Raw genomic sequence first — 24,557 nt, forward strand, 5'->3', positions numbered from 1 at the left:
GAACCATAACATGTGAATGTTAAGTAATGTTTGACTTTTACACATTTTCAGTGCAGTAACACAATTGGTCTGAGTAAGCGTTGTGAACTTTCTTTTTATGGCACTGGCACTTTGTTACAATAACCTAGAAGTAATGGCGTGTACTTCAGTATATAGAGATATACACATTTGTAATAAGTCTTGCGTTAATATGTGAATTAAAAGAAAATTTTAATAAAAAAAAAAAAAAAAAAAAAATTCACTCGACAAAATCATGTGACAAAAATGGTTCAAATGGCTCTGAGAACTATAGGACTTAATTTTTGAGGTCAGCTGTCCCCTAGAACTTAGAGCTACTTAAACCTAACTAACCTAAGGACATCACACACATCCGTGCCCGAGGCAGGATTCTAACCTGCGACCGTAGCGGTCACGCGGCTCCAGACTGTAGCTCCTAGAATCGCTGTTCTGTACTTTCTTTTACACCTATTATGTAGTAATGTCTGTTTCTTTAGAAGTTTCTTCGCAGTGGGTGCATACCATGGAGGTTCCCTCCCATTATCAACTGTTCTCCTAGGTACATATTTATCAAGTGCTTGGTCAACCATTCTTTTAATCTTGAGCCAGAGTCCCTCTAAATGCTCCTGCCCTCTGCTTAAAGTTTCAAGTTCCACACTGAGATATAACACTACTGATTTTTTATCTACAGGGCGTACATAAAGTCTGGGAACACTTTCAATTATTTACTGCACAAGAACCAAATATCATACAGATTTCATACATATGTCATTTTGAAGAGAAACTCTGAAAGTTTTTTTTTTTTTATGTATACCGCCACAGCGTAGTTGGGTAATTTGCTGATAGTCAGTGCTAGTCACAAACATGGCGAGTTTAGTTGCGGAGCGAGCTTTCTGTGTGCTGGAGTTAGACAAAAACAAGTGTGCTACAGCTGTTCAATGGATGTTTAGAAACAAGTACACATTCCGACAACTGGTTACTGTGCTCAGCATTGGGTGTGACCACCTCTGGCAGAAATAAAGGTCTGACGATGACAGGGCATGCTGTGAATGATGTCACCAATCTCATGTTGTAGCAATAACGTCCATTCTGCATGCTGAGCTGCTCACAGTCTTGAAGAGTGGTTGGTGGATTAACAACTATCTGTGCTCACACATCAACACTGAAGTATGCTTGGGCTCCATTGTGCTGTAACTAGAGGCCTCCGTACACAACAAGCAGTAGATTGTCCAGAAGTTCCTTAAATATGGTCAGCAGGAACTGTAAGTAAACTGCTCCAGTGAATCTAGGTGGCAATATTACAGGTCCTAGAAGATCATTATCCAAAATGCCCACCCACATGTTTACAGGGAACCTTCATTGGTGCGATCTAACAGAAATTGCATGAGCGTTCTCATGGTCGCAGATGTGGCTATTCCTGCTGTTAAAATACACATAATGTATACAGAAAGCCTCATCTGTAAATTTCATGGTTAAATCTACAGATCATTTCACCATCAAAATTTGATATTCGCCAGAACACACACATAAAAGACTGTTGTGACTGGCAAGCTTTTGGAGCCAGTGGGCTCCTTCTTCAGGCAGAAGAGGAAGGAAGAAGGGTGAAGGAAAAGGACTGGAGAGGTCTATGAAAAGGGGCAGATTTTGGGAAAGTCACCCAGAACTGCAGGTCAGGGGAGATTTACCATACAGGATATGAAGGAAAGACTCAAGACGTAAATATACTATTTGTTATTTCTATATTACATTTGCATCACAAAGAAAGATTTGTTTGGATGTGTCTGTAGTCTTCCAAATTGAGTTTATCACCACAAGCCACACTAGAAGCCAGGCACTTTTCTGGTTTCCTTGCTGTTTGTACTCAATGAAACCTGAGTATGGATTTGATGAGCTCACTGTCATGATTATGTACTACGGTGAGGCAAGTGGAGGTGAAAGAGCAGCTCCTCATATCTATAAAAATTGGTTCCCTAACAGAAAAAACCCACACCACAGTACCTTTTCTGCAATTCAAGGACACTTACTAGAGCATGTTGGTGGTGGTATGTGTGGCCTGAGAACATCAAATTTTGATGGTGAAATGATCTGTAGATTTAACAATGAAATTTACAGATGAGGCTTTTGTTGTGGGCTGGCAGGAGAGCCAACCCGTATAATAGAGGAAGCCGAAAGGCACGCGTTTAAGCTTACACAGGCTGGCGTGAGGTCTGGAACAGGACAAGGAAATTAGAACTTAGAAAAACGGACGCAGATGGTGGAATACTTAACTTTAATCCATTAATGTTGAACGTAGCTCTTGTCTGTACATTATTCACAATATCAATAGCAACTGATAATGGCGCCTTGCTAGGTCGTAGCAATTGACTTAGCTGAAGGCTATGCTAACTATCGTCTCGGCAAATGAGAGCGTAATTTGTCAGTGAACCATCGCTAGCAAAGTCGGCTGTGCAACTGGGGCGAGTGCTAGGAAGTCTCTCTAGACCTGCCGTGTGGCGGCGCTCGGTCTGCGATCACTGATAGTGGCGACACGCGGGTCCGACGTATACTAACAGACCGTGGCCGATTTAAAGGCTACCACCTAGAAAGTGTGGTGTCTGGCGGTGACACCACAGCTTTCTGTATACATTACATGTATTTTAACAGCAGGAATAGCCACATCTGCAACTATGAGAATGCTCATGCAGTTTCTGTTAGGTCGCACCAATGAAGGGTCCCTGTAAACATGTGGGTGGGCATTTTGGATAGTTATCTTCTAAGACCTGTAATATTGCCACCTAGATTCACTGGAGCAGTTTACTTACAGTTCCTACTGGCCATATTTAAGGAACTTCTGGACAATCTACTGCTTGTTGTGTACAGCGGCCTCTAGTTACAGCACAATGGAGCCCAAGCATACTTCAGTGTTGATGTGTGAGCACAGATAGTTGTTAATTATGGAGAACATTGGATAGGACAAAGTGGACCTGTCACATGGCCAGCGCATTCACCTTACTTGACACACCTTGGTTACTTTCTTCTGGGACGTGATACAAGTATAGTTTACGCTACTCCAATTGCCACTAGAGTTGAGCTGATAGCCTAAATCACTGATGCTTTCCAATAAATCCAACAGAATTCTGATGTACTGTCCAGATTTGGACGGAAACTGATACGTAGGTGTGCAGCATGTATTGAGATACAGGGTGGATTGATTGATCCATTCATGTATATTATTGTCAGAACTTGCCTGATAGTAATAAATGGCAACTTCTGTGCATTTACGAGTATATGTTCCTTAGTAAAAAATGATCCTCTTTTGTGAGACATATCAATCTTCAAAGCTTGATGGTGAAATCCTGAAACAATCTGTATAAAATGCTTCACCTTGGGCGCACCAGACGATAACTGTTACCTAAGTATCATTCACTCTCGAAGCAATCTGCTCCTCTTCATCCTCTAGACTGCTCCTCTTCATCTCTAGATCTACCGGTGTTTTCCTTCATTATATTCCATATTGTCTTTTATTCTGTTGTCTGGTATGGTTAACCTCTTTTCATGGTGCATTTACATTGTAATACTTTCTTCAATATCCTGCAGTGTTTCTTGTAATGTATTGCATCAATCATTCCAGACTGACAGACACACTTACCTTTCCTGTTTTACGAGATACTTTCATTCATTGACAAATCTATGTGTTTTCTTTCCTAATCTGAGTTACTTTTAGGGAAACAGTTAACAAATAAGAGAATTTTTAAATTTTTTATCATTCAAGTCATTATTCTGTACTAAGATACAGTAGATTTTTTTATCAACACTAATACTCAGCATAAGAAGCTGCATGTCATGACAAAAAAGGTCATTGGTTATTGGCTTTGTAATACGATTTTTTTTATTAGACTTGCTAAAAAGATAGTTTCAGTGACTTTTTGGAATGAATGAATGAGCAGGTAGCTATTCTGGTTGGACTGTTAACAGGGCATATTGCAATATTTTTTGGTATGTGTAATTGCTGGTCTGGTGTAAGACAGTGCCTGAAGTCCCTAACCTGGCCAGGCAAAATAAAACAATAAACAAATAAATAAGTGAAGCAGGAATTAAATTGAATAATGATATTAGTGATTGGAATAAATTATTCTGGAAGATATTTTACACCAATAATACTCCCATTGTCAGAAAAGTTCAAGGACAGCTTTTTAAAAAAATAGAAAATTGCACTTACCAAATGATGATCCTAGCGCCTATCAAAGTAATCTCCTTGGCTGTCTATACACAGCTTCCAATATTTCTGGAGGTCTTTGAAGCAACCATCTTGTAAGCTAATTTGTCAAATCCCTTTGGATGTCTATGATATCTTGATGAAACTTTCCTTTCAGTTGACTTTTCACTCACGGAAATGCAAAAAACTCGCAAGGTGAGAGGTTGGGCGAATATGCCGGATGTGGGTTGGTAATAACAGAATGTCTGGCCAGATACTCGGTAACAGATAAAGCAGTATAGGATCTTGCATTCTCATGCAGAAAGAACTAGTCCTGAGAATCAGGATGGTGACATTGAATTGCTTGTTGGAAACCTTTCAAGACTTCAATGTAAGGAGTATGGTTCACTGTTTGACCTGGAGGAACACACTCATGGTGTCTTTGTTCTCAAAGGTTGCCATTTCACTTTTTTTTTTGGCTGTTGATCCAAACTCCACCATTCAGTATTTTGACACTTCGTTTAAGGATCTTACTGGTAGCACCAACTTTCATCCCCAGCAACAATCTTTGACAGACATGCAGGATCACATCTGGCCCTATCCAGTAGTTCAGCAGCAGTTCTTCATCTTTCCTCTTTCTGTTAGTGTGTGAGGGATGAGTCTTTCATTAAGTTCCCATCTCCCTAAATCTCTGCGTAAAATCTTATGACACACATCACAATTCAAATCAAGTTGTTCAGATTCAAGTTTCATATCATATGCACTGTTCAATGGCTGTCTTCTTGCAATAATGGCCTTACACGGTCTACGTTTGCATCGGTATGTGCTGTAGCCAGGCGACCAGCACTGGGATTATCTTGCTCTGAATCCTAGCCGTCACAAAACCTTTTGTACCACTCAAAAATGTGATGTCTTGGAAGTGCTTCACCTGCATATGCTTGCTTAATCATTCCCCAAGTTTGATTAGGGGTTTTCCTGAGCTTAATGCAGAACTTAATGTTCACTCTTTGCTCACAATCAGCATCCATTGTGTCACCGTGACTAATGCACCAAGAACCCAAACAGTGTGTTGCTAAGCACAGCTCTGCCACCTAGTGAGTTTGTGCAGAAACATTGCAAGGTCATTTCAAGGATGCACACATACCACGTAACATAAAAACCACATTTTTAATACTGCAAACTCAGAAATATAAAAGCCTGTCCCAGAACTTTTCTGACAAAGGGAGTATAAAACTCAATAGAAACACTAATATCAATATAATAGAGGGAAACATTCCACGTGGGAAAAATATATCTAAAAACAAAGATGATGTGACTTACCGAACGAAAGCGCTGGCAGGTCGATAGAGACACAAACACACACACAAAATTCAAGCTTTCGCAACAAACTGTTGCCTCATCAGGAAAGAGGGAAGGAGAGGGAAAGACGAAAGGATGTGGGTTTTAAGGGAGAGGGTAAGGAGTCATTCCAATCCCGGGAGCGGAAAGACTTACCTTAGGGGGAAAAAAGGACAGGTATACACTCGCACACACACACATACACTCCTGGAAATGGAAAAAAGAACACATTGACACCAGTGTGTCAGACCCACCATACTTGCTCCGGACACTGCGAGAGGGCTGTACAAGCAATGATCACACGCACGGCACAGCGGACACACCAGGAACCGCGGTGTTGGCCATCGAATGGCGCTAGCTGCGCAGCATTTGTGCGCCGCCGCCGTCAGTGTCAGCCAGTTTGCCGTGGCATACGGAGCTCCATCGCAGTCTTTAACACTGGTAGCATGCCGCGACAGCGTGGACGTGAACCGTATGTGCAGTTGACGGACTTTGAGCGAGGGCGTATAGTGGGCATGCGGGAGGCCGGGTGGACGTACCGCCGAATTGCTCAACATGTGGGGCGTGAGGTCTCCACAGTACATCGATGTTGTCGCCAGTGGTCGGCGGAAGGTGCACGTGCCCGTCGACCTGGGACCGGACCGCAGCGACGCACGGATGCACGCCAAGACCGTAGGATCCTACGCAGTGCCGTAGGGGACCGCACCGCCACTTCCCAGCAAATTAGGGACACTGTTGCTCCTGGGGTATCGGCGAGGACCATTCGCAACCGTCTCCATGAAGCTGGGCTACGGTCCCGCACACCGTTAGGCCGTCTTCCGCTCACGCCCCAACATCGTGCAGCCCGCCTCCAGTGGTGTCGCGACAGGCATGAGTGGAGGGACGAATGGAGATGTGTCGTCTTCAGCGATGAGAGTCGCTTCTGCCTTGGTGCCAATGATGGTCGTATGCGTGTTTGGCGCCGTGCAGGTGAGCGCCACAATCAGGACTGCATACGACCGAGGCACACAGGGCCAACACCCGGCATCATGGTGTGGGGAGCGATCTCCTACACTGGCTGTACACCACTGGTGATCGTCGAGGGGACACTGAATAGTGCACGGTACATCCAAACCGTCATCGAACCCATCGTTCTACCATTCCTAGACCGGCAAGGGAACTTGCTGTTCCAACAGGACAATGCACGTCCGCATGTATCCCGTGCCACCCAACGTGCTCTAGAAGGTGTAAGTCAACTACCCTGGCCAGCAAGATCTCCGGATCTGTCCCCCATTGAGCATGTTTGGGACTGGATGAAGCGTCGTCTCACGCGGTCTGCACGTCCAGCACGAACGCTGGTCCAACTGAGGTGCCAGGTGGAAATGGCATGGCAAGCCGTTCCACAGGACTACATCCAGCATCTCTACGATCGTCTCCATGGGAGAATAGCAGCCTGCATTGCTGCGAAATGTGGATATACACTGTACTAGTGCCGACATTGTGCATGCTCTGTTGCCTGTGTCTATGTGCCTGTGGTTCTGTCAGTGTGATCATGTGATGTATCTGACCCCAGGAATGTGTCAATAAAGTTTCCCCTTCCTGGGACAATGAATTCACGGTGTTCTTATTTCAATTTCCAGGAGTGTATATGTGTGGATGGATATGGGTCATTCCAATCCGCTCCCGGGATTGGAATGACTCCTTACCCTCTCCCTTAAAACCCACATCCTTTCGTCTTTCCCTCTCCTTCCCTATTTCCTGATGAGGCAACAGTTTGTTGTGAAAGCTTGAATTTTGTGCGTGTGTTTGTGTTTGTTTGTGTGTCTATCGACCTGCCAGCGCTTTCATTCGGTAAGTCACATCATCTTTGTTTTTAGATATACAATAGAAACACTGTTACATTCCATTCTGGATTTTCTGTTGTTTCATTAGAAATTTCTAATTATTTGTTTTTTACTGTTAACTTAGTCAGTAGTGCTTAAAGCTGATTTATGAACAAATTAATACATTTGCCGTGGGTTTAAGTTAGCAGCACTGTTCTAGAGGATTGTGCTGATGCTTACAAGCATCAACCACAGCAAATTTTTAAAGTTTCCTGCTAGTGGTTAGTATAAAGTTACTATTATAGTGATTTTTGTGAAAGGGGTCTGCTTTCAGGTATTGTTCTCTCCACAGCATTCAATTAGGTATGTGCCATGATGGATGCATTACCATTTTAATGGTGTCGAGTTGACATCTGAATTTCACGGTATCAGAGTTAATGACATCGCTGAGCTATATAGAGGGTGTAGTTGTCGCTGTATAGCCCAAGACAGAAGAAGGATATGTGCAGCCATTGTTGAGTGTTGAGCCCAAGTAAGATGTGACCTTCATTGCAACTGGGCGAAGGGTTTTACCTGATGGTGAACTTGGAAATGTTGGAAAATGTGGAGGGACTTCAACATGACAGTTGTGCACATCCTGTGTCACCTTTTGTCACTTGTTTAAAGTTTAGCTACTAGCAACAATCCTTTTGAAAAAAAAAATTGTGGCAGTTTTGTTATAAGGACAATTATTGCTGAGTGCAAGGTGTAAGTTTGTTACCAACACCCTCACAGTTAATTTTAATAAGTATTTTAATTTTCTGTGACACCTGATATTCATGGTGCATTCAGCAAACATGAAACGCATATATTCAACTTGGCCCTACTATTCCTCATTGCTCTGTAAGATAATGGGAGCACAGCATGGTAGCAGAGCTGGTAGAGTACATTGCATGCACTATATTTTGCAATAAACTTTTAGAATCTGTATTTTCAGCAATTATGACTTGTGACAGGCATAGTGTCTGAAGTGTTCTGTTAAGTATGTCTGGATGGGAGATGCCAGGTTTGAGTTTGCTGAGGAAACTAGTATTGAAATTTGAATTAAATGTAAAGGATGCGAACCCTGTGGGATTGTTACTGATTATACCAGGACTTTAAGGAAAGTATTGAACTGGCTGGTTGTGCTGCCAATGTTGCAAGTGGAAGAGGTAAGTGTGCTCATCTCTGCAACTGAGAAAGCATTTGTAGCAATACCTGCAGTAGTTTCTTTCTTTGAAGTAGGTGAGCTGTACAGCCTATACCTTAAATGTATGAGGACTTAGGTTATTCACTATAGCAACTATCATGGAGAGCACAGCTGCAGTTAGTCAACTGTTACTGCAGTAGCCACCAGGAAGATTGCGGGAGGCGCACATCAGCACGGCGCATCACAGACGGTAGTTGCTGCAAATAGAGTCCCGTCCACCAGAGGGCACGCGAGAATTCGGTCGCGACCTCTGCCAGTGGAACAACAACAACTCAGGCAGCACGGGTCGTGCCCAGTCAGTTTACATCGGGCATGCCTAGGAGACAGTTCCCGGTCTACGCTATGTGAAGTACGGCGGAAAACGTGAACCGTGTTACTACACAATTGGCGACGAGTAGGGTCGTTCTTTCGCGTGTTGCATCGTTGTTCTGGTTTCGCAGCTTATCCACGGCATGGAGGATTTTGTTAGGGTTTTGGTTGAGCAGCAGATGGAGCTCATGGCAACCATGAAACAAGTGCTTCCGGCTTTGCTCTCCACGCAGTCTGCTCCAGTGCCGTTCCCTCCTCCCTTTCCCCCGTATGACGAGACGACGGAGGATTGGGACGCATAAGAACATTGCCTTCGGCAGCATTTCTAGGCGTTTCATGTTGCTGATGCGGAGGTATGTCGTGCTCTTTTCTTGTCTTGGATGTCTCCCTCGCTGTATCAAGTTTTGTGGCAGCTAGCGCCGTTGCAGGAACCCTCGTCCTTGTCTTTTGACGCATTGTGTTCATAGCTGTCTTCATATTATTGCCGCCGCACGCATGTTGCCTAGTGTCGAGTTCTATCAATGCAAGAAGCAGCCCCCTCAGACTTACCGGTTGTGGGCCGTTACCCTGCACGGTCTTAGTCGCAAGTGTCATTTTGTCACAGAGCAGTCGCGAGAGTCGTATGCCCACGTTATGGTGCGCGACGTCATTGTTCGTTCGGCCCCTGATAGGGAGGTCCGGCAACGGCCCTGCAGTTAGAAGATCCTTCCCTTGAGGAAGTCCTGTCCATTGCTCAATTGTATGAAGTCTCTCACGCCGCAGCTCAACAGTTGGAAGTGTGGTGCGACATTGCGGCGGTTCAGGGCAGCGGCGCCGTGTCCACTGGATATGGGGTGGACAACGTGCAAGCGGTACAATCCGGTCGTTACGGCTGCTCCCGCACGGCGCGTAAACAGAGTTCCAGACACCGGCCCCTGTTACCGTCCTGTGCATCGTGCTATATTCATCTTGATCGGTCAGAGTGCCCCCAGCGTTGGGCCGTTTGTCGCAAATGTAATAAAAAAGGACACATTGTTAAAGTTTACACTTGGCCTCAAAAGAATCGAAGGAAGCAGGTACAGAGGACATGGATGTTGACATTCAGGAAGTTTCATCAGGCCAGGCTCCCGACGCATCGGCACACTTTTCTATGTGCGCGGCAGATCCCCTTGGCCCTCCGCCCTCAGGTAAAAGAAGAGCTCGACCGGCTGACAGCCCTCGAGGTCGTTCATCCCATTTCGTCCATGAGTGGGCTTCGCCCCTCGTTATTGTAAGGAAGCCCTCAGGAAAATTACATCTTTGTGGCGATTTCAAGACCACCATTAATTCCCAATTGGTGGTGGACACCTATCCTTTGCCTTGTGCTGATGAATTGTTCTCCGCCGTGGTGGGAGGCCAATATTTTTCGAAAATCGATCTTTCGGAGGCTTATCATCTGATACCACTTGATGAGGACTCCAAACGGCTGGCAGTCGTCAACACCCCATTTGGCCTTTACCAATAGCAGCGGTTGGCCTTCGGAATATCCAGTGCCCCGGCGGTATTCCAGCGTTATCTTGAGCACGTCCCGTCGACAATCCCTCATTGTATTAATTACCTGGATGACATAATTGTCACAGGCTACAGTACGAAGGAACACTTGCACAACCTTCGCACCCTCTTTCTCAAATTGAGGTCCGTGGACTTGCGTTGCAACCTGCGTAAGTCAAACTTCTTCCAACCGTCTATTGAGTATGTGGGCTACACCATCTCTCGGCACGGCGTCCAGCCGCTAGGAAGTTTGGTCCAAGGTATCATCGACTTTCTGCAGCGCACTTCGCTGAAGGAGTTACAAGCTTTTTTAGGCAAGATTGCCTATTACCACCAGTTCATTCCCAGGGATTCCACCATAGCCCGCCCCCTGTACTGCCTTCCGCGCAAGGGTGTTCCTTTTGATTGGTCGCCTCCATGCGAGCGAGCGTTCACCTCGTTGAAGGGCCTTCTCACGTCAGTGTCTTGTTTGGCTACTTTTGACCCCCATAAGCCGTTGGTCCTGGCTACCGATGCTTCGCAGTATGGGTTGGAGGCGGTCCTGGCCCATCGCAACACGGATGATTCCAAGCAGCCACTGGCATTTGCGTCTAAAACTCTTAGTCCCACACAGGCCCATTACTCCCAGGTGAAAAAAAGAGGCTTTGGCCATTGTCTACGCTGTTACTGTTACCAAGTAACAGTCCTTTCTTGTATGGCACGAAGTTTCAGTTAATCACTGACCATAAGCCGTTAATATCGTTATTTGGCCCCGCCTCTCAGATCTCTCAGATTCCGGATAGGGCAGCCCACAGACTACAGCGCTGGGCCTTGTTCCTCTCTAAGTACCTTTATGACATTCATTTTTGCCCTACCAGACAGCATGCCAATGCAGACGCTCTTTCCCGTCTTCCGGTGGGCCCGGATCCTAAGTTCGATAGAGAGGAGGTTGATGGCTTCCCGATCACTAGTTCTTGAGCTGCCAGGGAAACGGCAGCTGACCCGGTTCTCTGGCAAGTAGTTCGCATCATTCAGCAAGGGTGGTCATCCCGACCTCCAGGCCGGGCCTCGGACCCTCTTCGTAGTTATTTTGTTCTACGAGACCGCCTCTCTGTCTTGGAAGGAGTTCTCCTTCTGGCTACCGATGATACAGCTCCTCGCGTGGTTGTTTGCGAAGGGAAGTCCTCACATTATTACATGAGGAGCACTGGGGTGTTTCCCGTACTAAAACCCTGGCTCGCAGACATGTGTACTGTCCCGCTACTGATAGAGAAATTGAGCCCTTGGTGGCCGCCTGTTCCCAGTGTGCGAGCCAACAGGCATCTCCCAGGTAAGCGTTCTCTTCATGGCCGCCTGCAACCCAGGCATGGGAACGTGTTCACATCGATTTTGCGGGCCCGTTTCTCAATGGCTTTTGGCTCATTGTCATTGATGCTTATTCCCGATTCCCATATGAGGGTCGCTGCTCCTCAACCACTTCAGAAGTTGCAATCCAGGCACTCGCAAAAATCTTTTCTGTGGAAGGTCTGCCAGTCACCCTGGTCTAGGACAATGGACCTCAGTTTATTTCGCAGACCTTCCAGGATTTTTGTAGGCGCCTCGGTATTCGGCACATTTGCTCTCCCCCCTTTCATCCACAATCGAATGGGGAAGCCGAGCGCATGGTGCGCACATTTAAGACGCAGATGAAAAAGTATGTGCACAAATTTCCTGCGGAAGAGGCATTGACGTTATTCCTGACGGCATACCGGACCACACCAATGGGAGAACGCAGCCCCACAGAGCTCCTCCACGGGCGCCAACCTAGGACTCTGCTGCACCTCCTCCGGCCTGGTCCATGCCAGTCTTCACAAAACGGAGTACCCGGCTTTCCACCGGGTATATCAGTCTGGGCACGTGGGTCTGGTCGCAATCCACGTTGGATACCGGCGGTGGTCCTGTGCCGAAATGGCTGCCAGCTCTATACCTTGCAGGCGGGGTACCGGGAGGTACGTCGTCACCAAACTCAGCTACGTCCACGTTTGGGCTCCCACCCTCTGACCCCTCAGGCACCGGCTTCCCCATTGCTGGCACCCGTGTTGGTTTCTCAAGGGACGCTACCGCCTCTCCCCCCTGGGACTCTGCCACACTGCGATGGTTCTCAGCCTTGGCAGCCTCCAGTAGCTCCAGCACCAGCATCGCCATCGTTAGAGATGCTCCAGCGAGAGCCAGCCCCCCTCGCAGGCCCGGTTTCTCAGGAGGCTGGTTCACCTGTGGTCGTCCCTTCCCCATCATCCCCACCACCGGGTCTTGCCCCTCCTGAGGTGGACCAGCATCCGGAGTTCGACGGCTTGTCTCCCGTTCTGTCCCGACCTCCGGTGTGGGACGACGAGGGCCTCTTCGTGTGGGTCACTTCCAGCCGTATTCGAAGGTTCCAGCTCGAGGGTTAGCCGATCCCCTCGAATCCAGCCTTATGATGGACGTGGAGGTCATCGCTCCTGCACGACGCTCCACCTTCCGATGCAGTGGATCACAGTGGCTTCACTCCCCGAAGAAGGAGGAGTGCAGTAGCCACCAGGAAGATCGCGGGAGGCGCACATCAGCACGGCACGTCACGGACGGTAGTTGCCGCAAATGGTGTCCAGTCCACCAGAGGGCACGCGAGAATTCGGCCGCGACCTCTGCTGACGGAACAACAACAACAACTACTACTCAGGCAGCAAGGGGCGGTGCCCAGTCAGTTCACATCAGGCATGCCTAGGAGACAGTTCCCGGTCTACGCTATGTGAAGTGCGACAGAAAACATGAACCGTGTTACTACAGTTACAGTTCAAATAGCATATGCTTACCCCCCGTGGGTGAACTGAGGATATGTTAAATAGAACCACGGTCAGTGAATGGCAGGAACCTGGTTCAGAAACCAAACCAGGCATGAGCAAATGTAATGCCTTCTTATGCTAGGTAAGTTAAAAGATGCAATACAGGAAGATGGCCAGCTCACTCAAACCATGTCACTGTTATTTTATCCATAATTTAAAAGCGACCAACCAGTTATTGGACAAGATAATGGGGAAATGGCTGCCCAGATTTAGTGGTCCTACGGAAATACTCAGGTTTGTCACTCCTATCACTGTTCTTGTTAAGAATCTCAATCACAAAGGTCCATCTCTCAGAGTACCCTAGTTTTGTAAAACCCTCATCGAAGATTTTTTTATAATTTGTTGAAGAGGATGGTTGAATTAGATTGTAGTGAGACACTTTTATTAATGAAGAGTCAATGACTGGAGGTTGCCTTACTTTAAGAATAGATGATGTCTTCAGATTGGTATAAGTATTTTTTGTCACTGTTTGGTATCCCAAGTTTATTTGTTAATCTATTGGCCTTTTATTTAATGTGAAGCCCCTAAGGAAATGAAATGTGTGTGCTCTGTTAAATTATGACATTACTGGAATTATTAACTTGAGAGTGCTGGTTTTAAATATTAATTCCACCTCTGTTAGCTAATTATCTGATGACAAACCTAAAATTCGTTTTGAGTCCCAAAAGGAAAGTCTCACGCATTGAGAAGTTTAAAAGGGGAGATGATGTGCTATGACAGACATGGCACCACCAGTATTGTTGAGCGAGACCATCTGGGAACATAGAGGGCATGGTTACCCATGCACAGCCCAAGGCAGAAGGATATGCACCATGTGATGCCCACAAACCTTGGGCCTAAGAAGAACAGAACAACAGCTGCCAGACCACTGTGTCTGTGACTCTAATTCAGGACAAAGGACATTGGTTTTATAAAGTGGTCAAATTGGAAGTGCTGATGAATGTGGTGGGACTCCAACATTACATTTATGAACCACCATCACAGGTGTTGTCACCTGTTAGAATGTAGCAACTAACAATGCTCCTTTAGAGGAATTTTTGCAGCAGTTCTGTTTTTAGAATAATTATTGCTGAGTGTAAAGTGTAGGTTTGTTAAAACCATCCTTGAGGTTATATGCTGATATATTATAATTTGAACAAATATTTTAACTGTCTACAACATCTGATATTTATGGCGTGCTTATGAAATATTATGTTTAATCAATATTTTCTTTTAACATAGTAAATGTAATCAATCCAGCCCTAATATTCCCCCACTCCTTCATAGCAAGGGTAGATGCAGCTGAAAACATCGGAAACAACGGAAAAAAATCACAGAAACATCTGAAGATCAGTTACATAATAAGAACTGTTCCATTACTTTTTACTATTTATTTGCTAATTTCTTTAGACACCAAGTTAACACTTAAGGACTGAAATACAATAATTCATATTTTTTTAGAAAGGGAAGAATAATAAAGACTTCATGCAGTTAAATAACAAGAAAACCATTTACATGTTAATCTCTTTCAATAGCTTTTAAAATGTTATCTAAAGAACCTCTTTCAAGATTCATTAGATCTAATACATAAGGGCTATCCACATCATATGAAACAATTCAGTAATCACCTGTGCATAACTACATTCAATGGAATGTGTAACTGCACTTCCTGTTGAAATAATTCAGTAACCATAAACACATAATTGCATTCAATGGAATGTGTAACTGTACTTACTGATGTTCATAAACCATCAAAATTTTTTTAAAATGAAGTACTACCATAATACAAAGCCATGAGTGAGGCAGATATCATTGATAAGGAATAATAACTAAAATATTCTCACCCTGCACAGCAAGATGGACAAGTAGTGCACTGTGCCCAAACACATTCCCTGCTTGGCAGATGTACAGACCAGAATCTTGACGGTCAGTTTCACTGATGACCAACTGGGACAGTAGGCCTTTGTCAGTCTTTATTTCTGACACACTTGTCCTGCTGAAAAAGGCATAAACACATTTTTCAGAAGTCACTAAAACGTTCAATATTTCAATGCAAAGATATAATAATGAAACATTTGTTGTAATGGCATAACTGTAACCTATCTAAATGTAACTTGAATAGGATCTCAAAATCCGACCTACAAAATTGAAAAAAATTCATTTGAAATATGTTGTTAATTTATATAATGTCATCTATATTTCAGTTAACTTCTATTTTTCTTTCTAAAAACTCATATAACACAGGTCTGCAAAAAATATTTTTTTAAAGTTGTTTGAAATTTGATAACTGACTTTTATGTACTTTTCCGCGCTGATTTAAAAAATCCAATCCATTTTTTTTCTATCACTTCATGTTTTCTCACAAAAAAGGGCATATTTTTGGAAATAATAACAAACTTTAAGCAATTTATCACATTTTTTCCAACATTATAAAATTTTATTTTATTCATAAATCATGTTCCAAACTACATTTCCAGTACACTTCCTTTTCTCTTTAAGCTCATAAGTGCTTTCGCTTTCTGTCACAGCTTCTTTTATTGCTTTTCCGGCTGTTCACTCATTGAGGATCATCTCTTTTTATCATCCAGCAGTAGTCCACTATCACGTTCCATCTTCCTTGATATCTTCTTTCCATTTCTTTGATTTCTTGGTGGAATCTAATGCCCTGCTCTTCTCTTACATCACCATGGTTTGCAGGGAAGTAGTCAAGATATGAGTGGAGAAAATTAACTTTAATGCTCATGTTACAGCTCAGCTTCTTAAAGTTGTCGAGCATGTCTGTGATGATTGTCTTGCAGTTTGGATCTCTTTTGTTTACTTGGAAACCGGTAACAACTAATTTAAGAGATGTCCATGTTGCCTTTTCTTTTGTTTCCATTTTGTTCACAAAGTTGGGATCTGTCATTAGTTTTCTAATGTCTGGTTCGACAAAGATTCCTTCCTTTAGCTTTGCCTCAGATAAAGCGGGAAACTACCCACAAATATGTGTATCTGAAACACTCTCCTTCTTCTGGCAATGCCTTAACAAATTGTTTCATCAGCCCCAACTTAAAGTGAAGTGGTGGAGGTAACACCTTTTTGGGATCCACAAGGCTTTTCCTCTCAACATTTTTAACCCCTATCTGTAAGGTTTTTCTCAACGGCCAAGCTTTTTTTATGTAGTGTTGCTTTCTGTCTCTACTGCCCTATTCACAGAGAAAGCAAGGGAACTTTGTATAGCCACTTTGTTGACCAAGCAGCATTGAAATCACTTTTAAATCACAACATTTGTGATCTGAATAGCAGAATTTGCTTAAAACCAGTTCAAGGTTTTCGTAACATTCTTTTAAGTGAACCGAGTGTCCAACTGGTATAGAAGCTTACTTATTGCCATTGTGTAGAAGTATTGCTTTAAGGCTTCTTTTTGAAGAATCAATAAAAAGTCTTCACTCATCAGGAGCACATTCTATTTTGAAATGTGCCATAAGTCCAGGAACATCACTGCAAAACACCAGGTCACCTCCTTGAGAGAAGAAAGATACAAACCCCTTTTCCCTCGATCGATACCAAGAAAAGGATGTACCTGGAGCCAACATATGTTTATCTTTCAATCTAGATCCTAAAACCTCTGCTTATTCTTTAGAAACACCTAGGTCTCTAACTAAATCATTCAGTTCAGATTGTGAGAATGGCATGGGATCGGTTGTGCCAGGATCGTAGCACTCTATGTCTTCTTCACTATTACCTTGCTGAGCCAAAGGCTCGTGGTCATCTATATTATCCAAAGAATCTGGAGGAGAGGGCCAAGAAAAACAGGGCGAATGGCTGATTGAATGTTAAGGTAAGAAATATCCTTTTTGTTTTTCAAACTGAAACCTCGTACATTGCAAGAACAAAAGTAGCAGTCATCACTATGATTTTTGGGCTCCCTCCAAACCATTGGTATTCCAAAACCTAAGGACTGCTTTTTACATTGAAACCACTGCCTCAGTTCTCCAACACACACTGAACAAACTTTGTGTGGGGCCCAAGGCTTATTGTGATCACCTAACTTTATACCAAAATAGGCGATACTTTTTCAACAAAATCGGAAATTTTTCTTTGTTGCTTTTTAACGGTATAGTTACCATGAATGTAGCAGAAGCATCCTCTGGTAGCCAGTGTCCATTGTCCATAAAACAACTTCACAACACAAGAAAACAGTCACTACTTTAAAGCACTAGTAACAACATGTGACCAGCACAGAGTGAAGAGGTACTGTGAAATGAAGGACAATAGCAGAAGCTCACTGCTTGGTGATGGCGGGTAAAGGGGCAGCATGACAGACAGGCACTGACGTGAAAATACTGCTGGTTGCTCCTAATTACTCTTTATTTTATGTATATCTAGTAAAAAAAGGGCTAAATAATGGTTTATGGAGATCCTAAAAACAAAAATTCAAACTCATTAGAGTGCTGAAATATCGAAAAAAGCTAAAACTAGACAAGCAGTTTGTGAAACAACTGTACACGATGGATGTTTTTCACTATTTTTCCCGAAATCAGCATTGAAAACACTATAAAAATCACTTAATAAATTTGAAACCATTTTTATGTTGCAGACCTCTGTAATTATTCACACTTTTACCCCTGGTTCATGACATCTCTTCTCATTCAGGCACATCTATGACATATTACAATTCCATCCAATTTTTGAAGGTGAGGGTAATCTTTTTCAAAAATCAAGCTCTGTTTTCTTAATAAACACCAGCAATTACAAGCTCAGTTACGGCAAATGTCCATGTTACTAGAAGGTAGCCCATCAGATATAAATTAACTGACATGGGACAAAGGCTTAGTTCCTGCAGCTGGATACAGGTTGTGAGACAATACGACACAATGCAAGAAGTTAATGTTCATTTAATTCTGTAACCATTCTGGCAACATTATAATTTATAGTTTAAGGTGGAGGAGAAAAGCAATTGGAGGTAAACATTTTAGAAATTCAAGTTAAGTAATATATTTTTCCCTTTTATGTAGTATTGAACTTTCTGTCAAAAATTACAAAAAATCTGAATAATTTAGGAGTAAAGGAAAGAACTCATTGATTAGTGGAAATGCTGAGTTGTCAACAGGCACACAACAAAAGGAAGAAAGCTTTGGTAGACTTCAGATGAATCCTTTAATGAGCTAGAGTGTATATGTACACACACACACACACACACACACACACACACACACACACACACACACACACACAACACACACGTCAGTGAGAGTGAGTAGAGGGAGAAAGAGGTGAGTAACGGGATAAGGAGTTGGAAAAGGGTAGGTGATGGATTGGAGGGAGCCACCAACTGTATGGGATACGAATGCAGGAGGGAGAGGCAGTAGGTGCATGGGATATGAATGTGACACATGGGCACCAGTGAGTGCCTGCGGCAAATGATGATGATGCCATTGAGGAATGGATTGAGAGTGGGTGACAGGACAGAGGAAGGGGGACTGTTAGGTATACGGTTTAGGTAAAAAGGCTAGTGGAGACTGAGTCTTGGAGGATTAACAGAGTACAGGATGTGTTCAAGGATGACTCCCAACTGTGTAATTGGTTATTGGGGGTGGAGGGAGGGTTGGGGGAGGGGTGATGAGTATATGGCGAGTTGCGAGTCCTGCAACATAATGGGCAAGGGAATTTTGTCACTGCAGATACGTGGTTTGTGGGTGGCAGGCTAAATGGGACCAGTTTTTTCGTCTTTAAGGAGTGACAGGTGTCAAGATGCAAGTCCTGGTGGTGTCAATGAGCTTGATATGGAGAAAGGTACAGATGGAGTCATCAGAGAGGTGGAGCTCAATGTCCATGAAGGTGGCTTGTTGGGCTGAGGAGGAGCAGGTGAAGCAGGTAGGACAGAAGATACTGAGGCAGTGGAATAATGAGGATAGGGTGTCTTGGCCCTGGGTCCAGATCATGAAGATATCATCAATGAACTTAAATCAGACAAGCGGTTTGGGGTTTTAGGAGGATAGCAAGGTTTCCTTTGCATGGGTCATATACAGGCTGGCCTAGGAGTGTGCCATGCAGGTGCCATCGCATTGCTACAATATGTCTATATATGCCGTCTCCTCAAAGTCAGAAGTAGTTGTGTGACACAATGAAATTGGTTAGATGTATTAGAAATAAGGAATCGGATTTGGAGTCAGAAGGATGGTGGGAGGAGTGTTGCTCAGTAGTAGTAATGCCATGGACATGAGGGATGTTGATGTACAGATAGGTCACATCCACTAGGGATCAACATGGTAAAGGACAGGGGAATGGTAGAGAATCACTTAAGGACATGGTTTGTATCTTTTGCGTAAGAGCTAGGCTATATATGTTACTTTCAGAGGGAGCACAGTAACCAGTTACAAAGGGATGTCCAGGACTGTTGTGTTTACAGATTTTGGGAAGCTTGTAGAAAGTAGGTGTGCAGGGGCGTCATTGGTGTGAGGAGGGAGATGGACTCAGGAAAAAGAATATGGGATGGGTCATAAGACAGGTGCACATAATTATAGGCCTGTATCATTTACATTAAACTGTTGTAGAATTATAGACCATGTTTTATGATATTTTTGAAGACCAAAAATCTCCTCTGTAAAAATCAATATTTGAAGCTTCCTCTGTTACTCCACAAGATCCACCACACTGTAGACAATGGTGCTCAGGTTGATGCCATGTTCCTTGGCTTCAGGAAAGCAAGCACGTCTGCAGGTCCCTTCATTACACTTCGCTCTTCCAAACTGACATACCGTATTTACTCAAATCTAAGCCACACTTTTTTTCCGGTATTTGTAATCCAAAAAACCGCCTGCGGCATACAATTGAGTGCAAAGCAAGCGGAAGTTCTGAAAAATGTTGGTAGGTGCCGCCACAACTAACATCTGCTGTCGAATATATGTAGCGCTACACAGGCATGCTTTGTAGGCACAAAGATAAATACTGGCGTCGTAACCTCTGCGTCAGTAAATAAATTAAAAAAAAAAATAAATAAATAAAAAAAAGGTGGAAGACGAGCTTTTTTTTTCTTCGCCCCGAGTTTCGACCACTGCATTTTCACACATTATCCAACGAAGTAAATACAAATTTCGTATTGTTCATCTTCGAATGTAGCAGAATTTCAATGTACTATGAAAATCCGACTGGTAAGACTGTTTGGGATGTGACTTCTGAAATTTTGGGATGTTTGTCAATATGGACAACTCTACGTTCTGAATTTTTTCCTACCTGTGAGAATAGATGGTTGCTAATAGTAACCTGATGAAATGTGGATCACATGCAGTATTCTCTTCACCATAAGAATAATATGAATATAAACATTTTGCCATGTATTCTTTCATGTTTGCTGCTATCTCATTTAAATCCAGTCTGCCTAATAAACTACGAAACTAGAGTGAGACAACAGCAAACGCGGAAGTATATACGTATCGTGTCATGTTTATTTTCATATTATGCTTATGCCTAATAGTGATACAGTCAGAAATGAAGCACGGCAACTGACTAGATTTTTAAATCTAAGATGACTCTAATTTCTGTGCAGAATTTGATGTACTAAAGAAGCGGCCGCAAAGATTTTCAAATGGAGAAAAATTTTCGCCAAACACTCGTTCAGAACATCCTTTATCATTTGGTTCTTGTTGATCATTATCAAAGAAGGCAGCAGTGTAAGTAACAACAAATAACAGTCTCTTGCCCTTGTTTCGCTAATGAGACGATTCCTCTCTCTCTCTCTCTCTTTTTTTTTTTTTTAAAAGCGGCAGTAGCGCGCACAAAAGCAAGCCATGCCGCGAGCGGCGACAGACCGTAAACACGCACTATGAGAATGCGACAAACAATGCATGACACAGTACAGTAATGCATTTTCAGCTTCGAGTGACGTAAACACCTATAACAAATAAAACAGCACTTATCAGATCAAAGTAAAATAAGCAATCGATTCAAACCAGATGAAACACGTGAAAAAGGAAGGGTACAATTATAAATACGGATGGAGCGCCTGACGCATAGCAATGGCTACCTCGTAAAGCTTAACTGCTAAGCTTACGGCTCGAACCAAACTACTGTACCTGTATCGTCATTCATTCGACCTAAATTATGTCTCATATTACAATGGACCAACTTTGTTTCGATTTGGAGGTGTGGCCTAAAACTTTTCTCTCCCCTTGAATTTCGAGTCTCAAATTTCAGGTGCGGCTTAGATTCGGGAAATTTTTTTTCCTTTATTTCGAGTCTCATTTTTCAGGTGCGGCTTAGATTTGAGTAAATATGGTAACACCATGACACATACACAAATTTCAATACAGCGAACAGACACATCAATGACCGGATGGGGCGGGGGCAGGAGGGGAGGGGGGAGGGGGGGACTGACTGTGATTTGAACCATGACCACACAACCACAGCACGATGTCAGTCAACATTTCTCGATATTGCACATATTAAGTTTGGACCGTTCACTATTTCTAGTTTTCTTCTTTTTTCCACAGTTGAGTACACCTCCTTCCTGTTTTCGTGCTTGATCTGTGTTCAGTTTTTGATGGGATATCCAATGGGCTAACTTACAATTAACTGTGAGGAGGGTGTGATGAGGAGTCTCCCTTATTAGAAACACTGCCAGCTTTACAAAAGGCACAGATCAAACCATAAATCTGGTAGCCTTGTTTGTCCAGCATCTCTGTCAATTGACATAGTTTGACATCTATATGTGATACATCATAGTGCATTCACTATGTTGTAACAACAGCCTGCACAGGTGCACACAAGTTATCACTCTTATCATGATCCACCCGTGAACAGAATGACAAGAAACGAGAATATACGGTACAAAACAAAGTACCATCTGACATGCACATTGTAGTGGATCACATAGTATGGATGTAGATGAGATGTGAGTGTGATGTTAAACATTGGTAGTATACATGTGATGCATGTCACACTGACCTGTAGCTGTGGTGCAAGCGTTGCCCATTAAACAGCCAGTCCACCTGGATTGGGTGGTCTCCTGTCACATCACATTTCAGGGTAACCAGCTCTCCTCGACTGACTGTCACATTCTTTTCCATAACTTCAAATCTCACTGGTTCTGTAACGTATCAGAATTTTAAGTTCAGTGACATTTGTAAAATTGTAGAAGAAAACTGAGTATCCACTTTGTAAGCAGGTTACAGAGAACCTTTAGTAAAGATGCCAATAATCTACATCTACCACTTTTGAAATTTATTTCTAGGCAAATGTGTGTAAAGTTTCTGTGTGAAATGGTAAGATTCTACAAAGACCATAACAGGAATATTTTTCCATGATAGAGATAGAGAAAAATCTACTTATCAAGATGTGGCACATAGATACACAGAAAGGCACAAAATTACCACTATCAGAGCCAATACTTTTTTCTTCTGACTGAAATTAGAAAAAAATTTGAGGAAAAGAAACAAAGCATTTACTAGTTTATATTTTTTTTTCATTTAGTGTTTCTTTCCTGTGCTTTTCATTTTCATTTCACATTTTTCTCATCCTGGATTGTTTATTACATACTTCCTCATTTCTGATACACCTACTAGTTTGTCTTTCACTTCCAGGTTCTGAGGTCTTCAAACCTCATCCCATACCACCAATACATTTTCCTCTGTCATGCTGACTAGTTAGGTTTCCTCAATGCATGACCTGGATGACTTTTCCTGTATCTTAAGCTCTAATGGTGTCTTCCAGCCCAATCCTCTCCTTTCATCTGTCAAAAGAAGGCTCTGGAAGTTGGCAATGTGTTTCCATCTGCTGCCACTTAGAAGATTTTTCTCTGTCCATATTATAAATATTCCTGGGTAATTCACCACTTTGATAGGAAATATGTAGGATGTGCATTTTCTTTTGGGATTCACAAAATGTGGCTAAACTATCTTTTAACCTAGGGATGCATGAAAGATCTTTGTCACAAAATAATGGAATTCCTGCCCTTCAGGGAAGATTCAAAAAGTCCACTAGTGACAATAAATTTGTTTTTGGGTGGGATCTGCCTTGAGCAAACACAATTTTTTTCTTCTTTTACCCAGAAACGTTTCACTGAAGTTACAGCATCATCAATGTTTTTCTTCTATTTTCTTTCTATTGAACAACAAGAAAAATGCTCTTTACTATCTATAAATATATGAATTTCACTATCTGTACATAATATATAAATCTGAGTCTTTTTAGGAAACATTCACAAATCTGAAAACACACCAGATTTATCACATATCTCTCGTTACTGCATGCTGTGGTTTTTGTGGTTAAAACTATGTCTGCATTACAGGTGTTTTTCTTTCATAATTTATGAAATCCATGGAGAATTTAAATGTAGAAAATTATTTGTATCAAACATTAGCAAGTAGGAATGTTAAAGGTCAACATTATTTTGTTGAAGATTGTTTATATAAGCTTGAGTGTGTGTGTGTGTGTGTGTGTGTGTGTGTGTGTGTGTGTGTGTGTGTGTGTCTTTTCCTTAGACAATGGCTTTCTGTGTTCAGCACTTTTCATCAATTACTAGTGTGTTTTTTAAATTTTTTTTTAGGATGTGCTGTTGCCGCATTTGAGAATTTTTAAGCCTGTGTTAATGTTTGTTAGTCTGTGTTTCATTTCTGTAAGATGTTCTGCAAATGTAGTATGACAGCTGTTACATTCTAGCTTACTTCTGTGTATCTAACTGCTTGTCTGTCCAACATAAATAAATTGCAGTCCTGACATGTAAGTCAATAAAAATAAAATACATTCACTTCTCTGTATTGGTATAGGTTGTCCTCAGTTTTATTTGTGTTGAGTCTACATCTACATTTAAGTGATTACTCTGCTATTCACAATTAAGTGCCTGGCAGAGGGTTCAATGAACCACCTCCAAGCTGTCTCTCTACTGTTCCACTCTCGAACTGCACAGGGGAAATACAAGCACTTAAATTTTTTCTGTGCAAGCTCTGATTTCTAATTTTATCGCGATGATCATTTCTTCCCTACATAGGTGGGTGCCAACAGAATATTTTCCCCATCAGAGGAGGAAACTGGTGATTGAAATTTCATGAGATGATCCCGTCACAACAAAAAGTGCCTTTGTTTCAATGATTGCCACTCCAATTCACTTATCATGTCTGTGGCATTACCTCCCCTATTTCGTGATAATACAAAACAAGCCGCCCTTCTTTGAACTTTTTCAGTATCATCTGTCAGTCCCACCTGATAAGGATCCCATTCCGCACAGCAATAATCCAGAATAGGGCAGACAAGTGTAGTGTAAGCAGTCTCTTTAATATATCTGTTGCACCTTCTAAGTGTTCTGCCAATGAATCACAGTCTTTGGTTTGCTCTACCCACAACATTATCTGTGCGATCATTCCAGCTTAGGTTATATGTAATAGTAATCCCTAAGTATTTAGTTGAAT

The 24,557-nt window shown here is 42.7% G+C and overlaps 1 protein-coding gene across 1 annotated transcript in view; it reads right to left on the reverse strand.

Moving 5' to 3' along the window:
* Positions 1 to 24,557, reverse strand: part of LOC124779593 (Down syndrome cell adhesion molecule-like protein Dscam2) — a 296,162-nt gene that overhangs the window by 109,183 nt on the left and 162,422 nt on the right. Inside the window, 2 exon segments of the mRNA XM_047253720.1 lie at positions 15,018 to 15,169; positions 22,099 to 22,240. Of these exon segments, the coding sequence (XP_047109676.1) occupies positions 15,018 to 15,169; positions 22,099 to 22,240 (294 nt within the window).

Source organism: Schistocerca piceifrons, chromosome 1, assembly GCF_021461385.2.
Source record: "Schistocerca piceifrons isolate TAMUIC-IGC-003096 chromosome 1, iqSchPice1.1, whole genome shotgun sequence".
NCBI classification, from domain to species: domain Eukaryota; kingdom Metazoa; phylum Arthropoda; class Insecta; order Orthoptera; family Acrididae; genus Schistocerca; species Schistocerca piceifrons.